At 34.6% G+C, this 16,530-nt stretch overlaps 1 protein-coding gene across 1 annotated transcript in view; it reads left to right on the forward strand.

Annotated features, from left to right (window-relative positions):
- The window catches only part of Magi2 (membrane associated guanylate kinase, WW and PDZ domain containing 2), a 1,359,346-nt gene that overhangs the window by 364,107 nt on the left and 978,709 nt on the right, over positions 1-16,530 (forward strand). The window contains exon 2 of the mRNA XM_042684528.1: positions 12,305-12,421. Within this exon, the coding sequence (XP_042540462.1) occupies positions 12,305-12,421 (117 nt within the window). The remainder of the gene's footprint in view (positions 1-12,304; positions 12,422-16,530) is intronic.

Below are 16,530 nucleotides of genomic sequence, written 5' to 3' on the forward strand. Positions count from 1 at the left end.
CTCCAAGAAAAAGAAACAACAGACTTGGCTTTTTTAGAGAACTTGAGCTAATAAACTCCTGTCAACCATACTTCGTTTGCTCATGGATTAGACACAGTTTTGACATAAGACTTGAGTCTTGCACCTTTAGCAGGACTTCCAGGCTGGTCTTTGGTTCCATTTTCCATGGAGAAGGGTGTGACAGACTGATACTGGCAAAAGGGGCACATCTCCAGACATGTTAATGAGGAAGCCTCCTGGACCATAGGTAAAATGAGCAGGCATTCTGCCACATCTACTTTCACATCACTTTTCACATCTACTATGCACACCTTTTCTCCCCTTCTTGTTGCAAGTCTAATGTGGTGGAGAGACTAATTGGTACAGAACCAAGAATAAATACAGCAACTCTGTTGTGTAAATTTAGAAAAGTTAATTCATTTCTCAACTGGTTTAATCACTTATAAATGAAAGCATTACCATATTTACTGTTTTCAGTTCTCTTGTTGCACAAATATATTCATAAGTATTAGATGTCTTCAAAATATCTTTGAATATTCTACATTTTTTTTTGTGGCTAATTAACATTCAGCAAATAAAATTTTAAGTCATTTAATTTTACCACTCTGAGCCTCATATTTTGTGTTTACACCAAAAAATTTGATATAAAAATCAATTCTAAAATGAGATTCTCTTTCAAGCTTGCAAAACAGAATTTCCTGGCATGAAACTAGAATTCAGAGAATATAACCATTTCAGATCATCAAATCAGACTGCTGCAAAATTGATAAAGATTTCACATTGGACCAAGTCTTTATTTAAAATGATGTTTGTGTCTCAACATAAATACTATCGTTAGCAAATTGCAATCACAAATTAAACATACTTCTTTACTAAATTATTTTAAATATGGATGTTATTAGCAATAAAATTAGTAACTTCCTTGTAGACAGTAACTTCCTTGTAAAAGAACCCTCAGGTTAATGGATAGTTTATACTCATTTATTTATTTTATTTATTTATTTAGTAAGTTTGTTAGCTGTGGTACTGAGGATCAAATCAAAGACCTCAAATGCTGCAAATGCTGTACCTAGCCCTAAGTTCATTTTTAAAATAATGAAAATGCTGTATCCCAGCCCTAAGTTCACTTTTAAAGTAATGAACTTCAACCATTTCTCCAGATTTTTCTTGAGTTGTACTTTACTTTTAATTGAGCTGATAATTGAACAAATTTATGAGCTAGAATGTGATGTTTGTATAATGATCAAATCAGGATACTTCTCCTATTCCCTAGTGCAAACATTCATCATTTCTTTATGGAAAAATAGGATTTGGACATGTTGGAGGTGAGGGCTGGTGCAGATCCACGGAGGGTTGAGGGAATGAGGATGTTCTGCCAGTCCTTTGGTACTTCTCTCAAAAGGGTTGTTACAATAGACACAAGCCTGGTTCTTCTTGATGTCTTTCAGCATCCTGCTCAAGATGTAATGTACTTGCTCCAGCATACACTCCCTTCATTGCTATCTGACACGTGGTAAAATAGCTCAGTGGGGAGTTTTTGTCAAGGGAATGTCATTTACATACATATTGTTTAGGTCTCTGAAACTCTGAATGACAAAACCTCTTTAATAAGTTTGCATGAGTCTAGTATTCCTTTGTAGTGACCAGTATGCACCCAGTATTGAGATTGCTGCATTCTATGGTAGGTTTACTTTTATTTTTTTTCCTTTGGGTAATACTAGGATTTGAAGACTCAGGGCTTTGTCCTTGCTGGACAGGCACATAATCACCTGAGTTAGGTTCTTTGTCTTTTTTGCTGTAGTTATTTTTCATATAGAATCTTTTATTTATGCTTCAGCTGGCTTGGATTGCAGTCATTCTGTTAAAGCTTCTGGTGTAGCTGGAATGACCCAGGCTGACCTACACATATTACTTTTTATTGGTTGAGATGGACTTTCAAGAACTTTTTGTCTAGGCTGGCCTTGAGTTGTGATTCTTCCAATCTTGTCTGCCCAAGTGTCCAGGAAAACAGCCATGAGCCACCAGGCCTGCCTTCTTTTTTCAATTTTTTAAGAAACTCTATACTATTTTCCCTAAGGGCTCTACAAACTTACATTTCCAACAAGAGTATGCATGGATTGCTCTTGTTATTTTTCATTATTTCAATAATAGCTGCTCTAACTAAGTCATGGATTTCTCATTTTGCTTTCAATTTGTATTTCTCTGGTGATTAGTGATATTGAGCAGTTCTTCACATATCACTTAGTCATTTATGTATCTTCTTAGGAGAAATGACTGTTCAGATTATTTTAACCACTTTTAATAGGATTGTTGTTTTCTTGCTACTGAGGTATGAATTACTTGTACATTTGGATTAAGCCCTTACCTGATATATGACTTGCAAATAAATTCTTCCACCTGATCAGCTGTCTCTTCACACTGTTGTCGCCATATGACATTTTAAATATAAATTTATAATTCTTAGAATAGTAAAAACAGTAAGAATTGTAAATAAATAATGTTAGTAGCATTGGTAGTACTTATTATTGTTTATAGTAGTACATATTACTAATAAATTAGTACTGTTTTAATAAAAAAGGAAACTTGGTTTTACTTCAATGAGATATTCTCAGTAAACTTTCATTTCAATCAATTAAAGAACTATTCCAGATTCATTTTTAATGGCAGGCTCCAAATATTCATTTATTAAACTAAAATTTATAATAATTTGGTATGTAACTGAGAGAGAGGACATGATCAGATATCTTTTATTAATTAGTATGTTCTTTCTTTCTTCCCATTCTGGCACAGGCTCCTCTAAATTTCTAGGAGCAATGTGGTCCCAGATGTCAAAAAAAAATTTTTAGGGAATCTTAATTGATAGCCTTCAGCTATGGGTAATTAAATATACTAATCTAGAGCACTATACCTGGCAAGATTATATATAAATCTTAAAACAGTGGCTGGGAAAGGTAATTTTTGCACTCAGGAATATACTCATAGTTTTGGCTAGACTCCATGCTGCTTGGCTCGAATGCTCCTCTGATGGCCACTTGGGGGCACAACACACTCAGGCAGTTGGCAAAGACATAATTTGTTTCTAGGTTTCAGTGCTTGATGATCTTTCATCTCATTTCCAAAATTTCCACTGCCATCTTTGGGATGCTAAAGGTTCTGTCTGTGAGATCTAGCTTTACTTCTCACTTCTCTCAGGTATCATCCAGTACCATGTCCTTTAGAGATGATAGTAAAATCACTTAGGAGACTTAAGAGTGAAGAAGAAATCATTCCAGTCTTCCTCCACCATTCTAGCTTTATCCTTATGAATAGTACTCTCAGGGACCATTCACATACTTCTCATTGCTCACCCACTTCTGCGTCCTAGTACACATGCACCTGTATGTGTGTGTATACAACACACACCTGCTCCCTACCTGACATATCCAACTAGTTTATGAGAGTTAAAGTTTATTCTGACATCAGGAGGTAACTCTACTTTATGGACATTGTAACCTTCAAATTCTGTTATTTTCTGATTCCATCTGTTCTTGTCTTTCCTGCAAAATCAAGATGCAGTTGTATATTGGGGTAAAATAAAACCTGGGAGCTTACGAATATCCATAGGGAAAGGCTATTCAGCCTTTCTTTTCTGCAATTTTGAGTGTATTTTTAAGAATGCGTGGAAAATTCCACAATGGTTCTGTGTTTGTTTATAGGATAGGAAATGAATTATATTTGAATAGCTCCCCCCCCCAATTAAACAGAGGTAGACAGAACCTTAGAATGAACTGTAAGCTGAAGCGCTTTAAAGCAAAAGAGCATAAGAAGAGCTAGGCTGTGAGGAAATACATTACCAGAATAGTCATTGTCCTTAAGTTTTTCTACAGAATAGAAAGTTTTCCCCATGTCTAACCCCATCCTCATCCTGAGAAATCTCTGACCACAGATCTGAGACTGTTCCATTATACTATGGCCACAGGGGTTTGGCATGTTAAAACCTACTTGAGTAACTTGGAACTTCAGCCATTATCCCTCTTCCACTCCCTCGCACCCCAACTCTTGACACCCCGCCCCCAGCAACAGTCAACAGTGTTACACATGGAAATCTACAACACAGTGTTTCTATTGTACTATGAATGATGTACTTCAGTGACTAATACATTGAGACCTGGAGGTGCACCAGGGACAAAATTATATCTTTATAACTTTTTTTTTTTGACGGTCTTGCGGCCTGAACTCTGGGTCTGGTCGCTGTCCCTCAGCTCTTCAGCTCAAGGCTAGCACTCTACCACTTGAGCCACAGCGCCACTTCCGGCTTTTTTCTTTTTGCTTATGTGGTGCTGAGGAATCGAACCCAGGACCTCAGGCTTGCAAGGCAAGCGCTTTACCACTGAGCCACCTTCCCAGCCCAGATTAGATTGTTCTTTGGAACAAATTTGACAGAGAATTTCTTCATATTATCATTGTAAAAAGGGATGCGCAATAAAGGCTGAGCTCACTTTTTAGTTCATTCGGGCAAAATGGCCTGCCATGCTACTTTCCAACATGAAACTATTTGAAGTGGCTCATCTATTGTACTCCATTGTCTGATGCTTATTAAAAAAGGAGAAGATGGGCCTTTTAATAGCGAATACGAAGCATGACATATATTACATGCTTACAAATCTCATTCTTCATTAATTTTGCTTATAGTATGGATTATGTAGTTAAAATATAATCTTTCAGTTGACTTGGAATAATAACTTCCTAAAATAAATGAAATGAGTTTTAATAGTTACTATTTAAATACTAGTATTATGTTCCCTTTTGGAATTATGTGTGAAGTATTTGGGGGATATTAAATTAGGAATAATTTGCTTAGTGCTTTTTTATTATTGTGAATAAATTCTCAAATTTTATTTTCTGATAACAAAAACAGTTGTGATATTTTTATTGCTCTATTTTTAAAACTTACTCATAAACTTTAGAATAAATTTGGAGGCAGTAAAGTAAGATTCTTAGAAGAAGAAAAAAAGTCTTGCCAGATAAATTGTCTATATAGTTTAAAGGATAATATTTTTCTTTGCATTAGTAATCTTAGTAAGCTCTTTATAAAAACTATAGAGCTTTGAGATATGTTTACTTTTTGTGATTTTAAAACCATTCATAATTATCTGGAGGCAGGAATTTTTTTTCCTTTTACACTTAAAGTTGTGTGTGTGTGTGTGTGTGTGTGTGTGTGTGTGTGTGTTTGTGTTTGGTTTGAAAAATGGATTGAATTCAGGTTAGATTATTATGTCTCTATTTGCCCATAAATCTTATTTTCTTTCATTATGCTGTTTGTTGTGACTTCCTCCTTTGTATAAAAAACAACTAATTTTGCAGAATTAGGAAAAATCATGGACATTATGGGAAATACTCTATTCTTAAACTAAATTAGCCATTTCCAAACATTATTGAAAATTTAGTACACTGTAGTTTGTGTCCAACTTAGTGTAGATCCTTTCTATTTCCTGATGGTAAGGTATTAGGCACTTCAGATGCAGTGAGTAACCAATGTCTGATATATACTGAGAACTCATTTTCTCTTCTTCATGGGAGCCAATAATCATAACTATAGAAACATCTTTCACATTTACTTTGAGAATAAGGCTAACAATGAGGAATGAAACTCAATAATAATATCCCATCTGCACAACAGTAGGGAAGGAAATGATAAAAAGCCATTTTCAATAGAGCTAGAGAGTATTATAAACCACTTATATATATCTCAGTCATTTTCTCTGAAGAAGCAATTTTCTTTCTAGTTTTGAATCCTAATACTGTGTAACTGTTTAATATGTTTGTGATATTTCTTACATTTTCATGTCTAATGCAAAATATTCAAAAGTTTGAAATACTTTAGAGAAAAGACAACAAGCAGACATTAAAATATGATCAAAATGAATAATCTATACACTCTAACAATGTGACAAAAATATTGAAGGGACACAAATGGTTATATAACTAACATCTTCCAGCTATGCAAAAATAATTAACGAGGAATTTTCAGTGAATTTTGTAGACATTGTAGGTATGCTATTTAAAATAGGTAAAAATGAATCATTTGAAAAACAATTTTAGTGGCTCATAATTTATAGAAATTCTAGTATGACTTAAACACATCCAGTGGCATGATATACTTCAGACACCTTCAACTCGAGATAAGCACCTAGATTACCAGAAACCAATGATACAATGTTCTACCCCTTTATGGGCTAGAGCACCAGCAGACTAGATTAGATATGTCTGTCACCTATTTTGTGACTTTGGATCTTCACAGAATCAATCAACTTTTCTGTGATTTATTTCTCCATTTTTGAGATAAGCCAGGCAGAAATCACTTTTGAAAAAGGAGCTCAGAAGCATATCTCCACAAAACTTTCTGACTTCTGTTCCTTGACTTTTCCAGTAAATTAGAATAAGATACATTTATAGTTACTAATGGAGAAATCGTAAAGCATATGAAGAGATCTCTTTTCTCTTCTAATTTATTCTTCTTTGCTCAGTTATTTTGATATTTATTTGACAAAGACAATGTTTTTCATATCAATTTTCTGACAGTGATACATGTTTCCTAGAAAAATAAGAGAGCAAAAAACTATTAAATGATAATATGTGGTTTGATTTTGTGTGCTCTATATAACTTGTGATGCATAAACCAATTAAATAATTTGGATATTACCTTAAAAATATCAAGCTATAAAATATACTCAATAAATATTTCATCTGAAAGAGAACTGATTTGAACCTACACCTAATGTTGTGCATATTCCCCTCCAAATATTCTCCTCACTCCAAAAAATTCATGTATTGAACTCCTAACTCTAATCTTATAGGGACGCTTAGAAGGTAATTCGATGATAAGGGCAAATCTCTCATGAGTGGGATTAGTATCCTTATGAAAAGAGAAAGGAGAAGATATAATCTCTCTGTTGGCCCTGTGAGTATTGAATGAGAGAAGGCAATCTGCAATCTAGAAAATGAGCCTTCACTAGACATTGAATCAACTAGACATTGACTTAGCTCTTCCACTGTTCAAAAATATGAGCAAAGAATGTTTGTCATGTAAGTTGTCAAGTGTGTGGTAGTTTTTACATCAGCCTGAACTGAGTAAAAGGTCTACCTATTTACACAGGGGAAACTATGATCCTGAAATAATTTTTACAAGGCAAACAATACATGGTAGAGTAATAACTAATACTCAATTCTTGATTTTTAGCGTTCTTTTCTCTATAGCATTTGCAGTTTGCTTATTCAACCAACAATACAAGGTTTTATATATTGTAAAGCCACTGTTTTTGAGATAGAGTTGGGAAAAGGGGAGACATTCCAGTATGGATAGAAAATGCGACACTTTGTACTAGGGAGTTTAGAGTTCAATGGGAAACAGAAAGCTGACCCAGGAATTACTCTATGGCTTGAAGGAATGTGTATATCAGTGAAGAGAGGTTATGCAGAAACTGAAAAGAAGGAGAAAACTCATAGACTGAAAAATCATAAAGAAGGACAAGTGGAAGAAGATTGTAAGCTGACCGATAGATAAAAATTCCACAAATATTATCAAAAGAAAGTTGTATTCATCTGTGGAATTTATTTAGTTAAAACTACAAAGTTGGAGGTACTAGCTGGAAAAATACAAGGACAAGTCAATTTTGAATGTCCGAGAAGCATAAATGAGGCATCATCATCTTTTTGAAGGGGCCACTTTCAAGGTGAACACACTTGCCTCCATGTCCTTTCATTCCTCCGCTTATAAAGCCATCTACTGGGAGAGAAATTTGATTCATTGAGTAGAGGAGAGCTTGGCTCAAAACTTCACCAAATCTATTCATTATGAAACAGACAGAGCTACTCAAAAAAGAAAAAAAAAAGATCGGGGTACTGTTGATTGTTGAAGGCCATACTAATAAACACAAAGATGTAAGGAACAAGCAAACACCATTTAAGCATTATTCAGAATATGAATGAAAAATAAACTGATGCCTAGGTTAGATGACATCAGAATGAGCCACTCTCTGGTAATCTGATTATCCTCTCCTTTATACATCCATTTCTACCATCCCAGTGAGGGAATGTTCTTGATTTACACTGGTGAGTTTATAAGGCACATGCTCATTCTAGAAGCTTCAAGAGAAGGGAAAGGCCTCTGGTACATATCCTGAGCTGAACATGTTTACGTCCAAAACTAAATAAGAATTCTTTCACTAAAAAAAAAAAAGGAGAACAGTGGATAGATAAATATAATAGGAATACTGAGTGAATAAAGTTACCTCACCTAGAACATGCTACGATTAATTACAAAGGCTAATTAGGTAGTATGAGAACATGTGACAAAAGAAATCCACAAAAATGAATTGTTATAGAATGTCACTGTAATTTGTAACAATTTACTGTTTTATTAGTGAAACAAATTTCCTATTAATTCCTGGAAGCTTTGGCAGGTCATTTCATAGATAAAAGATACAGTCCATCATTGAAATTAGTGAATGAATGTTTTTGTTTTCTTAGGAAGACAAATTTCCAAGAGATCAAATGTTGTGTTTTTGGGTAAACAGAATAGTTAAATTGATAATACATTTCCAGATGATAATTTTATCCACATTTCATTAGAGGAGTGATTCTAGCTTACACTGATAGACAAAATACATCTATTGTCCTGTAACTGGCATTTTCTTGGGCTGCCAGAAATCATCTCATCACTTCGCATGTGCCATGAAAAGGACTGAAAGGAAAGGAGAAGGAAGGGAGGGTACCATTGCAGAAGAACCTATACAGAAGAAAAGACAGTTGAGAGCAGTCCTAAGCATGCTGCTGGCTCAGATTGACTAGGGGAGCATGTCTGCTGGAGAAAAAAATTAGGGGAGGAAAAAACATTTTAGGCTCTCTAAATTATTGACGACTTCAGTATGTTGCCAGCAGTTCTAAAACAGGCAACCACAGGGCATTTGAGGATATAAATAATAGGCAATTGTTGGTATCATTTCATGGCCATTTCAAAGGACATTTATTTATTTATTCATTCATTCATTTATTTAGTCAGTCGTGAGGCTTGAACTCTGGGCTTGAGCGCTGTCCCTCAGCAATTCAGCTCAAGACAAGCTCTCTACCGCTTGAGCCACAGTGCCACTTCCGGTTTTCTAGTGGTTTATTGGAATAAGAGTTTCACAGACTTTCCTGCTAGGGCTGGCTTTGAGCTCGATCCTCAGATCTCAGCCTCCTGAGTAGCTATGATTACAGGCATGAGCCACCGGTGCCTGGCAGTCAAATGACCTTTATTACTGACCTTCCTGCCTATTGGGCTATTTCATATTTTATCTATCTTTGTTATTTTTGGGGGTCTTAATCAATTACCCAATTAATTGAAAAGAGAAGAGTTTCAGAATTAAGTGTGTGTGTTTGTGTGTGTGTGTGTGTACACAAGTGCGTGCACACACACATATAAAATGGTCCTGGGCATCTCAGGCTTCCTACAGAATTCATTGTTTAAGGCTGGCCATCTACCACTTGAACCACACTTTTAGTCTGAAATTTTGGATATGGAGTTTCATGGACTTTTTTTTTTTTCTGCCCTGGCTGGCTTTGAACCCATGACTCTCAGATATCAGCCTCCTAAACAGCTAAGATTGCAGCTATGAGCCACCAGCACCCAGCTTCTTATCCCTATTGATATAAATTATATATTCTTTCCAATATAGAAATAGGAAAGCTCATGAGATAAATATTCATCATTGAAATGGTCTTGAATTTAGAAAATTATGTGTAAATATTTTGTGCATAATATTTATATATCCAAAAACAATGGTTGTCTTTTGGTGCTTTTTTGTTTTCCTATGACATTTTATTGGGTGAAAAAAAAAGATTAAAAGACCAGCTGGACAAATATATAAATAATTTGAGGAGTAAGAGTTTTGATGGCTGCTTGAGTTAAAAATTCTCTTTTAGCTTGGCGCCGGTGGCTCACGCCTCTAATCCTACTTACTCAGGGGGCTGAGATCTGAGGATTGCGGTTCAAAGCCAGCCCGGGAAGGAAAGTCCGAGAGACTTTTATCTCCAATAAACCACTAGAAAACCAGAAGTGATGCTGTAGCTCAAGTGGTAGAAAGCTCGCCTTGAGCTGAAGAGCGCAAGGACAGCACCCAAGCCCTGAGTTCAAGCTCCACGACTGACCAAAAAAAAACAAAAAACAAAAGCAAAAACTCTTTTATGGCATCATACAGTGATTTTCACATATTAGGAGCTTATTGACAAGACCAACTTTCAAAACATAAGAAATGTTATAATATACAACCTACAAGAATACTAAATTTTTGTAAAAAGTATTTTATATATGTATACACTGACCTGCTGCTCTTTTGATAATTACAATATAAAATACATGAATTCTGAGATTTTTCAAGATAATATGAATTAGTGACTATTGTAGATTCCTTATTTCCTCTACTTTTTGTCTTTGCTCAATTATCCTAATATGATTATACTGAAAAGACAAGTTTCAGGAGTTCTTTTGTTTTGTTTTTTTTGTCAGTAGTGGGGTAGAACTCGGCCTGGGAACCGTCCCTCAGCTCTTCAGCTTACGGCAAGTGCTCTACCACTTAAACCACAGCATCACTTAGGAGTTCTTGTTTTACATTTGTATAGTATTTTTTTAACTTTTTTAAGGTCCAGGATTTTACTGCCCTTAAAAGTTTTTTTTAATTTTTTAGTATTTTTTTATTGTAAAGAGGGGTTACAGTTACATGAACAAGGTAATGAGTCAATTTCCTATCGAGCATTGTTACCTCCTCCTTTGTTTTTCCCCTACCATCACTTTCCTCCCATCTCCCCAACTCCTCCCCCACCCCCAAAGTTGTAAAGTTTGTTTTCAGCATAGAGTCTTGTGCATCTCATTGTTACAATGGTCATCCTGTATCCTTATTTCAGCATTTTGTTATTTCCCTTCCCCTCCCCAAATATGTATACAAGATGCAGGACACCAGAAACAAATACAGTGGCAAAAGGGGTTATACCATGGGGGAAGAACATACAAAGAAACAAAAAAAAATCACATAGTACATTATAAGTACATTAAAAAGAACAACAAGAAAGATAAAATCTCTTGTTGTATAGGTATTTTCAAGTATAATTCATTCCTTCCCATAGGGAAGAGAAAGAGTCTTAAGATAAACATGGTATGACCTGGTTGTCTTAAACATAAAATTAATTTTGGAGCTGAAGGTGGGTCCTCATACTATGATAACAACTACTCAAGAGACTGAGACTGACCATTGAGAGTCAAGTTTCAAAGCCAGTCTGAGCAGAAAAATTCATGATTCCCAAATCAAATTAACCAGCAAAATGGCGTGACTCAAGTGGTAGAGCCTCAGCCATGAGCAAATTCAACAAGTGAGAGTGAGAGGTCTTGAGTACAAGCCCTGAAACAAAAGGAAAACTATCTTTAATAGGTCTACATTACTTGTTTTCTGTTATATAGTCCAGATTTTCATTAAATTATACTAGCAAACAGAAATGAATTACTTTTATTGACAAGAGAAAAACCTAAATACTTTTCAAACCTTGTTTCCAGCTGAAAATATTGTATATATCTTATAGGCTGAAAATTTACTTTGATTTATTGTTAAAGAAAAATATTCGTGTAGTTGTTGCCTTCTTATAGCTTTTCAGATCCTCCCATTTACTAAATCTATAGTATCTCTAAGTAAGTTACTATAAAATAAATATTATTTGAGGAGCAAGAGTTTTGATAGATGATTAAATTAAAAATCCACTTTTATGGCATCTTACTGTGACTTTCACATATTAGGAGTTTAATGACATGATGAACTTTAAAAACACCATAAATGTTGCAAAGTATATCCTATGAGAATACCAATATCTTATGCCAAGTGAATTTAACCAGTCACAAAATTAACTATTATGATGTCGCTTACAGGCAGTGCCTGTAGCAATCAGATTCATAGAGACCAAAAGTAGACTGGTGGGTACCAATGGGAATTTAAAAAACCAGTCTTTTCAGTCTTGCAATGAGAAATGATAATATTTTAATGTTAGTTCAGTAATAACATACCTGTCACCATAATTAAAATCTTCACTGTAAATGAAAGATACACACCAAGCACTGAGCATAGACCCAAGAGAATTATTATCTCAGTAATTGCTATCTGTTTTGTTCCTAGGGCCTAAATGTTTCAGAAAGTCAAAAGAACAATCTGAAATAATACATCTTTTCTATGGGCTCATGAGTATAGCTAATGGCATAACCAACTTACATTCTTAACATATTTAATAAACAAGTTTCTTATTTTAGGAGGAATTGTGGATAAGGACCTTCGTCACTACCTCAACTTACGATTTCAGAAGGGTTCTGTGGACCACGAACTTCAGCAAATTATTCGTGACAACCTCTACCTCCGCACAGTGCCATGTGAGTAAAACGAAGCAATGTTATATTCTTTGCCTTAATGAGGAAATATGCAGCTATATATCAATTGTGTAAAAGTTAAATAATACCAATTTTAATGATTGTTACCTGAAGCTGAAAACAGATTTGAGATAACAAAATTTTAAGTACAAGAGTACTTATAACCATAGTAACATGGTTTATGATAAAGTTGTAGAGAAAGGAGACCTTTAATTTTTAAGCTACAAAATCTAATTTACACATTTCAAGTTAGTACTGAGAAATACCAGCTCCATTTAAGACTTTGGTAGATCAGAGTGAACCAACATTGAATTAAACCTCCACCCCAGGAGTCAGGAGAATGAAAATATAATGCATTAGTTGAGAGAGAGATTTTCAAATTGAATCTACACAGTAACTCCCAGTATCACCTCTGGTTTTCAGCAATGGAAGCCCCCAATTGGAAAGGAAAGTTTACATGGAAAAGTGAAGGGTAGCCTCCTTTAGTTAAGAAGTGATGATGTTGCCCAAATTTCTTACATGCAAAACTATAGAAATCTGCCAGCCTCTGGCTAAGATCCGAGGATCTTGGTTCAAAGCCAGCCTGGGCAGGAAAGTCTGCGAGACTCTTATCTCCAATAAACCACCAGAAAACTGGAAGTGGCACTGTGGCGCAAGTAGTAGAGCACTAGCCTTGAGCTGAAGAGCCGAAGGACAGTGTCCAGGCCCAGAGTTCAAGCCCCATGACTGACCATCCTTGATTTTTCTTTAAAAGATAGGAATTTATAAATTTATAAATGCTACAAATCACCTTTTTTGTCCCTCATTTGACCATCTTGTATTAGCATTAGGACAAATGGATATCAAAATCCATTTTCTTTAAGGGAAATATTAGGACCTGCAAAGACTTCCCACTCCTGAAATCCTATAGATATTATGGGTATTCCTTATTTTAGTTCCACCCTAAAGTTCAATAAGTTCAAAACTATGGACCCTGGGGACTAACTTAAGCTCTTTAAAACTTAGCTTAGATAAATGAAAAAAAAGCAGAAAATAGTAATATCTAGGATGGAAAAACCAGATGAGTGATCATATGGAATATTGAAAGCACATCAAGGTGGGAAGATGCCAGGTAACCACTCAGCCTTTTTCATCTATACATCTTTTAGGATGGATAATCTCATACTATTGTTAGCACTGAATATTCACCGCAATAAAAATGCCACAGTACAACTCTCAATAATTCCTAAATGAGAATGCTTGCTGATGGACATTTTGTTCATTAAAATCATACTTTTTTCCAATGTGTGCCAGTTAAGTAAGTAGACTTTCGAGCCCTTGCTTTAAAACTAGAAGTTGGGAAAAGTGTACTTGTAAACTTGTGAGTTTGACATTAGAGTGATTGGCAGAAGAAGATGGATTAAAGTAAGTGACTGGACTATTTATAAGGTAACGGGTGGACACATTTTCAAAGCAGTGATGTTGTCAGAGCAGCTGTGTGAATTTATCTTCTGTGACATGAAAGAAAAGTGATCTGAAATACTAAATAAAGAGTCCAGGTACTTTATTATGTTGCAAAGCTAAGGGAAATAGATAAGAGGCTGACATTCAGAAATACATATGATCCTTACTAAGGTGATGACATAAATAAGAAAGTCTTAATTAAATGTGAAGATAATAGAAGAAAATTTTGCATTAGTTAATTAGCTTTTTAAGGCATTTCCTTTGGAGTACCAAATAAAGACTATGGAGTAAAAATTATAAGGATAAAGTAACTAGACCCATATGAGTAAACATGAAGTTTCAAGATATGATTTTGATACAAGGTCATAAATTCAATTAGAAATCTTTGAATAGCGCCTGTAAATGAGATAATTAGAAATGCAGTGAATCCTATTATTATGATAAAACACTTATTCTTTGATTTTCAGCCACTACTCCTAATAGCCAGTTCTAATGACACCATTTACTACCAATGTTTCTAACTTGGTAAATGACTTTTAAAAAAAGCTAAAAATAATCTGAACTAGAGATAAGTCTGACATATTATTAAAAGTTCTCTTTGTGCTGAAGAACTGGACCTGGACAATTTACCTTCTTCAATCATTATATCTTTTAATGAAGCATGCAGACATTTTCAGAGACTAAGTTGTAAAAATGTCAGTAGAATGAAAAATTCTACCATGCCTTAGAAGCTTACATGTATATCCAGCATATTCGTTGCTACTGAATATGAAATCACAAGTCTTATACATTCTCCTAGGTCAAAATATTCTCATAGATTTTTATAAACCCAGCAGAAAGGAAAATAACTACTACTCAAGAGCCTACCATTGCTCCTGGACATACATGCATTGAGAAGTATGTGTTTGCCTTTGCTTAAGGTAACAGTGGTTCTAGAAATAGATTATTGTTAACTGCATTGAAACAAAAGTACAATCATCTGTATCCACACAAGGGTGGATTAATTATTTTCACAATGCCACACCTGAATGAATTCTAGTTGAATTTAGGACCTTGTAAAAAAATCTTATCTTGAAACTTTTTTATGTTTACTCATATAAGTCTGGTCTGCTACTCTCCCAACTAAAAAGTGCAAAGTCTTGAAACCAGATTTCTTTCGTGTCAGTAACAGAATATTCTGTACTTAGATGGCCAGAGAGACCTTCCTGTTCTTTCACACATGCATACACTTAGTCACATCCAACTTTGGACAATTTAGTTTCTATAGTTACCTCTGAAGGAAACGTCTGGCTGTTGGCTGATTTCAGAGCTAATTGGAGGAAACAGGTAATAAATCCAGGTCTCCCTTATGCTTGATTAACATACGATTCAAAATCCTATTCATAACCAAATGTTGACTGTGTTTAGCCTTTTCCTTTTTGCTTGAGTAGAACTTTATTCTGAGAACCTAATTATTCAAACAATATTTTATAAAAAGTAACTCTCAACATGGAAGAAATATTCAGTCATTAACAGATTGTCATATATACAGCAAGCATGGGCACCAATAAACAGACACACACACACACACACACAATCCCAATCACTGATGACTTCCGTTTGACATTGTTTAAAATCAGATCACAAAGAGAAACTCCTTTGAAACTGACTGAGAATTTTCTGTAGGTCATAAATTTGTCACAAGATTCATCATATTCACTGAAGATCCAAAGTTGTGCTTGTGTATTTGACTTTGCTAATTTGACAATGAATCAGGGAATAAAAGTTTCTAGAGAACTTTGATGCCATAAAACTTTAAGGATAATTGTTTTTAAGTAAAGATGCACCGTGAACATGCAACTTTTAAGTGAAGAAGCTACTAACTTTTAAGTGAAAATATTGAACAAACTGAAATCTATTGGGTGTCAGTCTATATCAGATTTTTGTGTAATTGAGCTTTAGAAGAAATGTGTAAATGATAATGAGACAAACTTGTTTTTGCTTCGAATGTGATAAAGACTAACCAGGAAAAAAATCACATAGATAAAGGACTTGAAGGAGTCTAGGACATCCATCACATGGAGTTCCAATTACCCTGATACTACATAAAAGGCAATTTCAGTACTAAGGTAGCAGAATTTGTTTAGAGATTAGAAGTTACATGGTTTCATCATAGCCTGATAAATGTACATGGTTAAAGCAGTGTGCATCCTTCCTTGAGTAATATTGATTCAAAACTTTAGGGGAGAAATTAGCAGAATTACTAATGAAAAATATTGGACTGATTTTCAAATGTGTAGAGAATAAAGGTGGAGTTTATTTTTGTTTAAATATTCTACTGAGCGTAATAATAGAGTGTATTTACTTCTTGAGTCTTATCAACCACAATTAAGTTGACCATGCTTTTTAAATAATCACTGCAATTATTGGTAAAGTTCTAGTCCTTTCTATCCTTAGCACTTATTGAAATCACAATTTTTGAGGCAAGCATGAATACAGATATAAAACTTATAACATTTTCCCCACTGTACCAGATGCCATAGAGATGAAATTTAAAAACAAATTTTAAAAGTTAAACTGATCTCTCAAGACTACATTTTGTCATGTGATAAGATGGCTTTCTTTATTGGTAAATATTTTCAATTTACTTGAAGTAAAGAGAGATATCAGTGTATATCAAGTAAAAGAAA

The sequence above is a fragment of the Dipodomys spectabilis genome, unplaced genomic scaffold (genome assembly GCF_019054845.1).
Source record: "Dipodomys spectabilis isolate Male_0828 unplaced genomic scaffold, ASM1905484v1 ptg000089l, whole genome shotgun sequence".
Lineage (NCBI taxonomy): Eukaryota > Metazoa > Chordata > Mammalia > Rodentia > Heteromyidae > Dipodomys > Dipodomys spectabilis.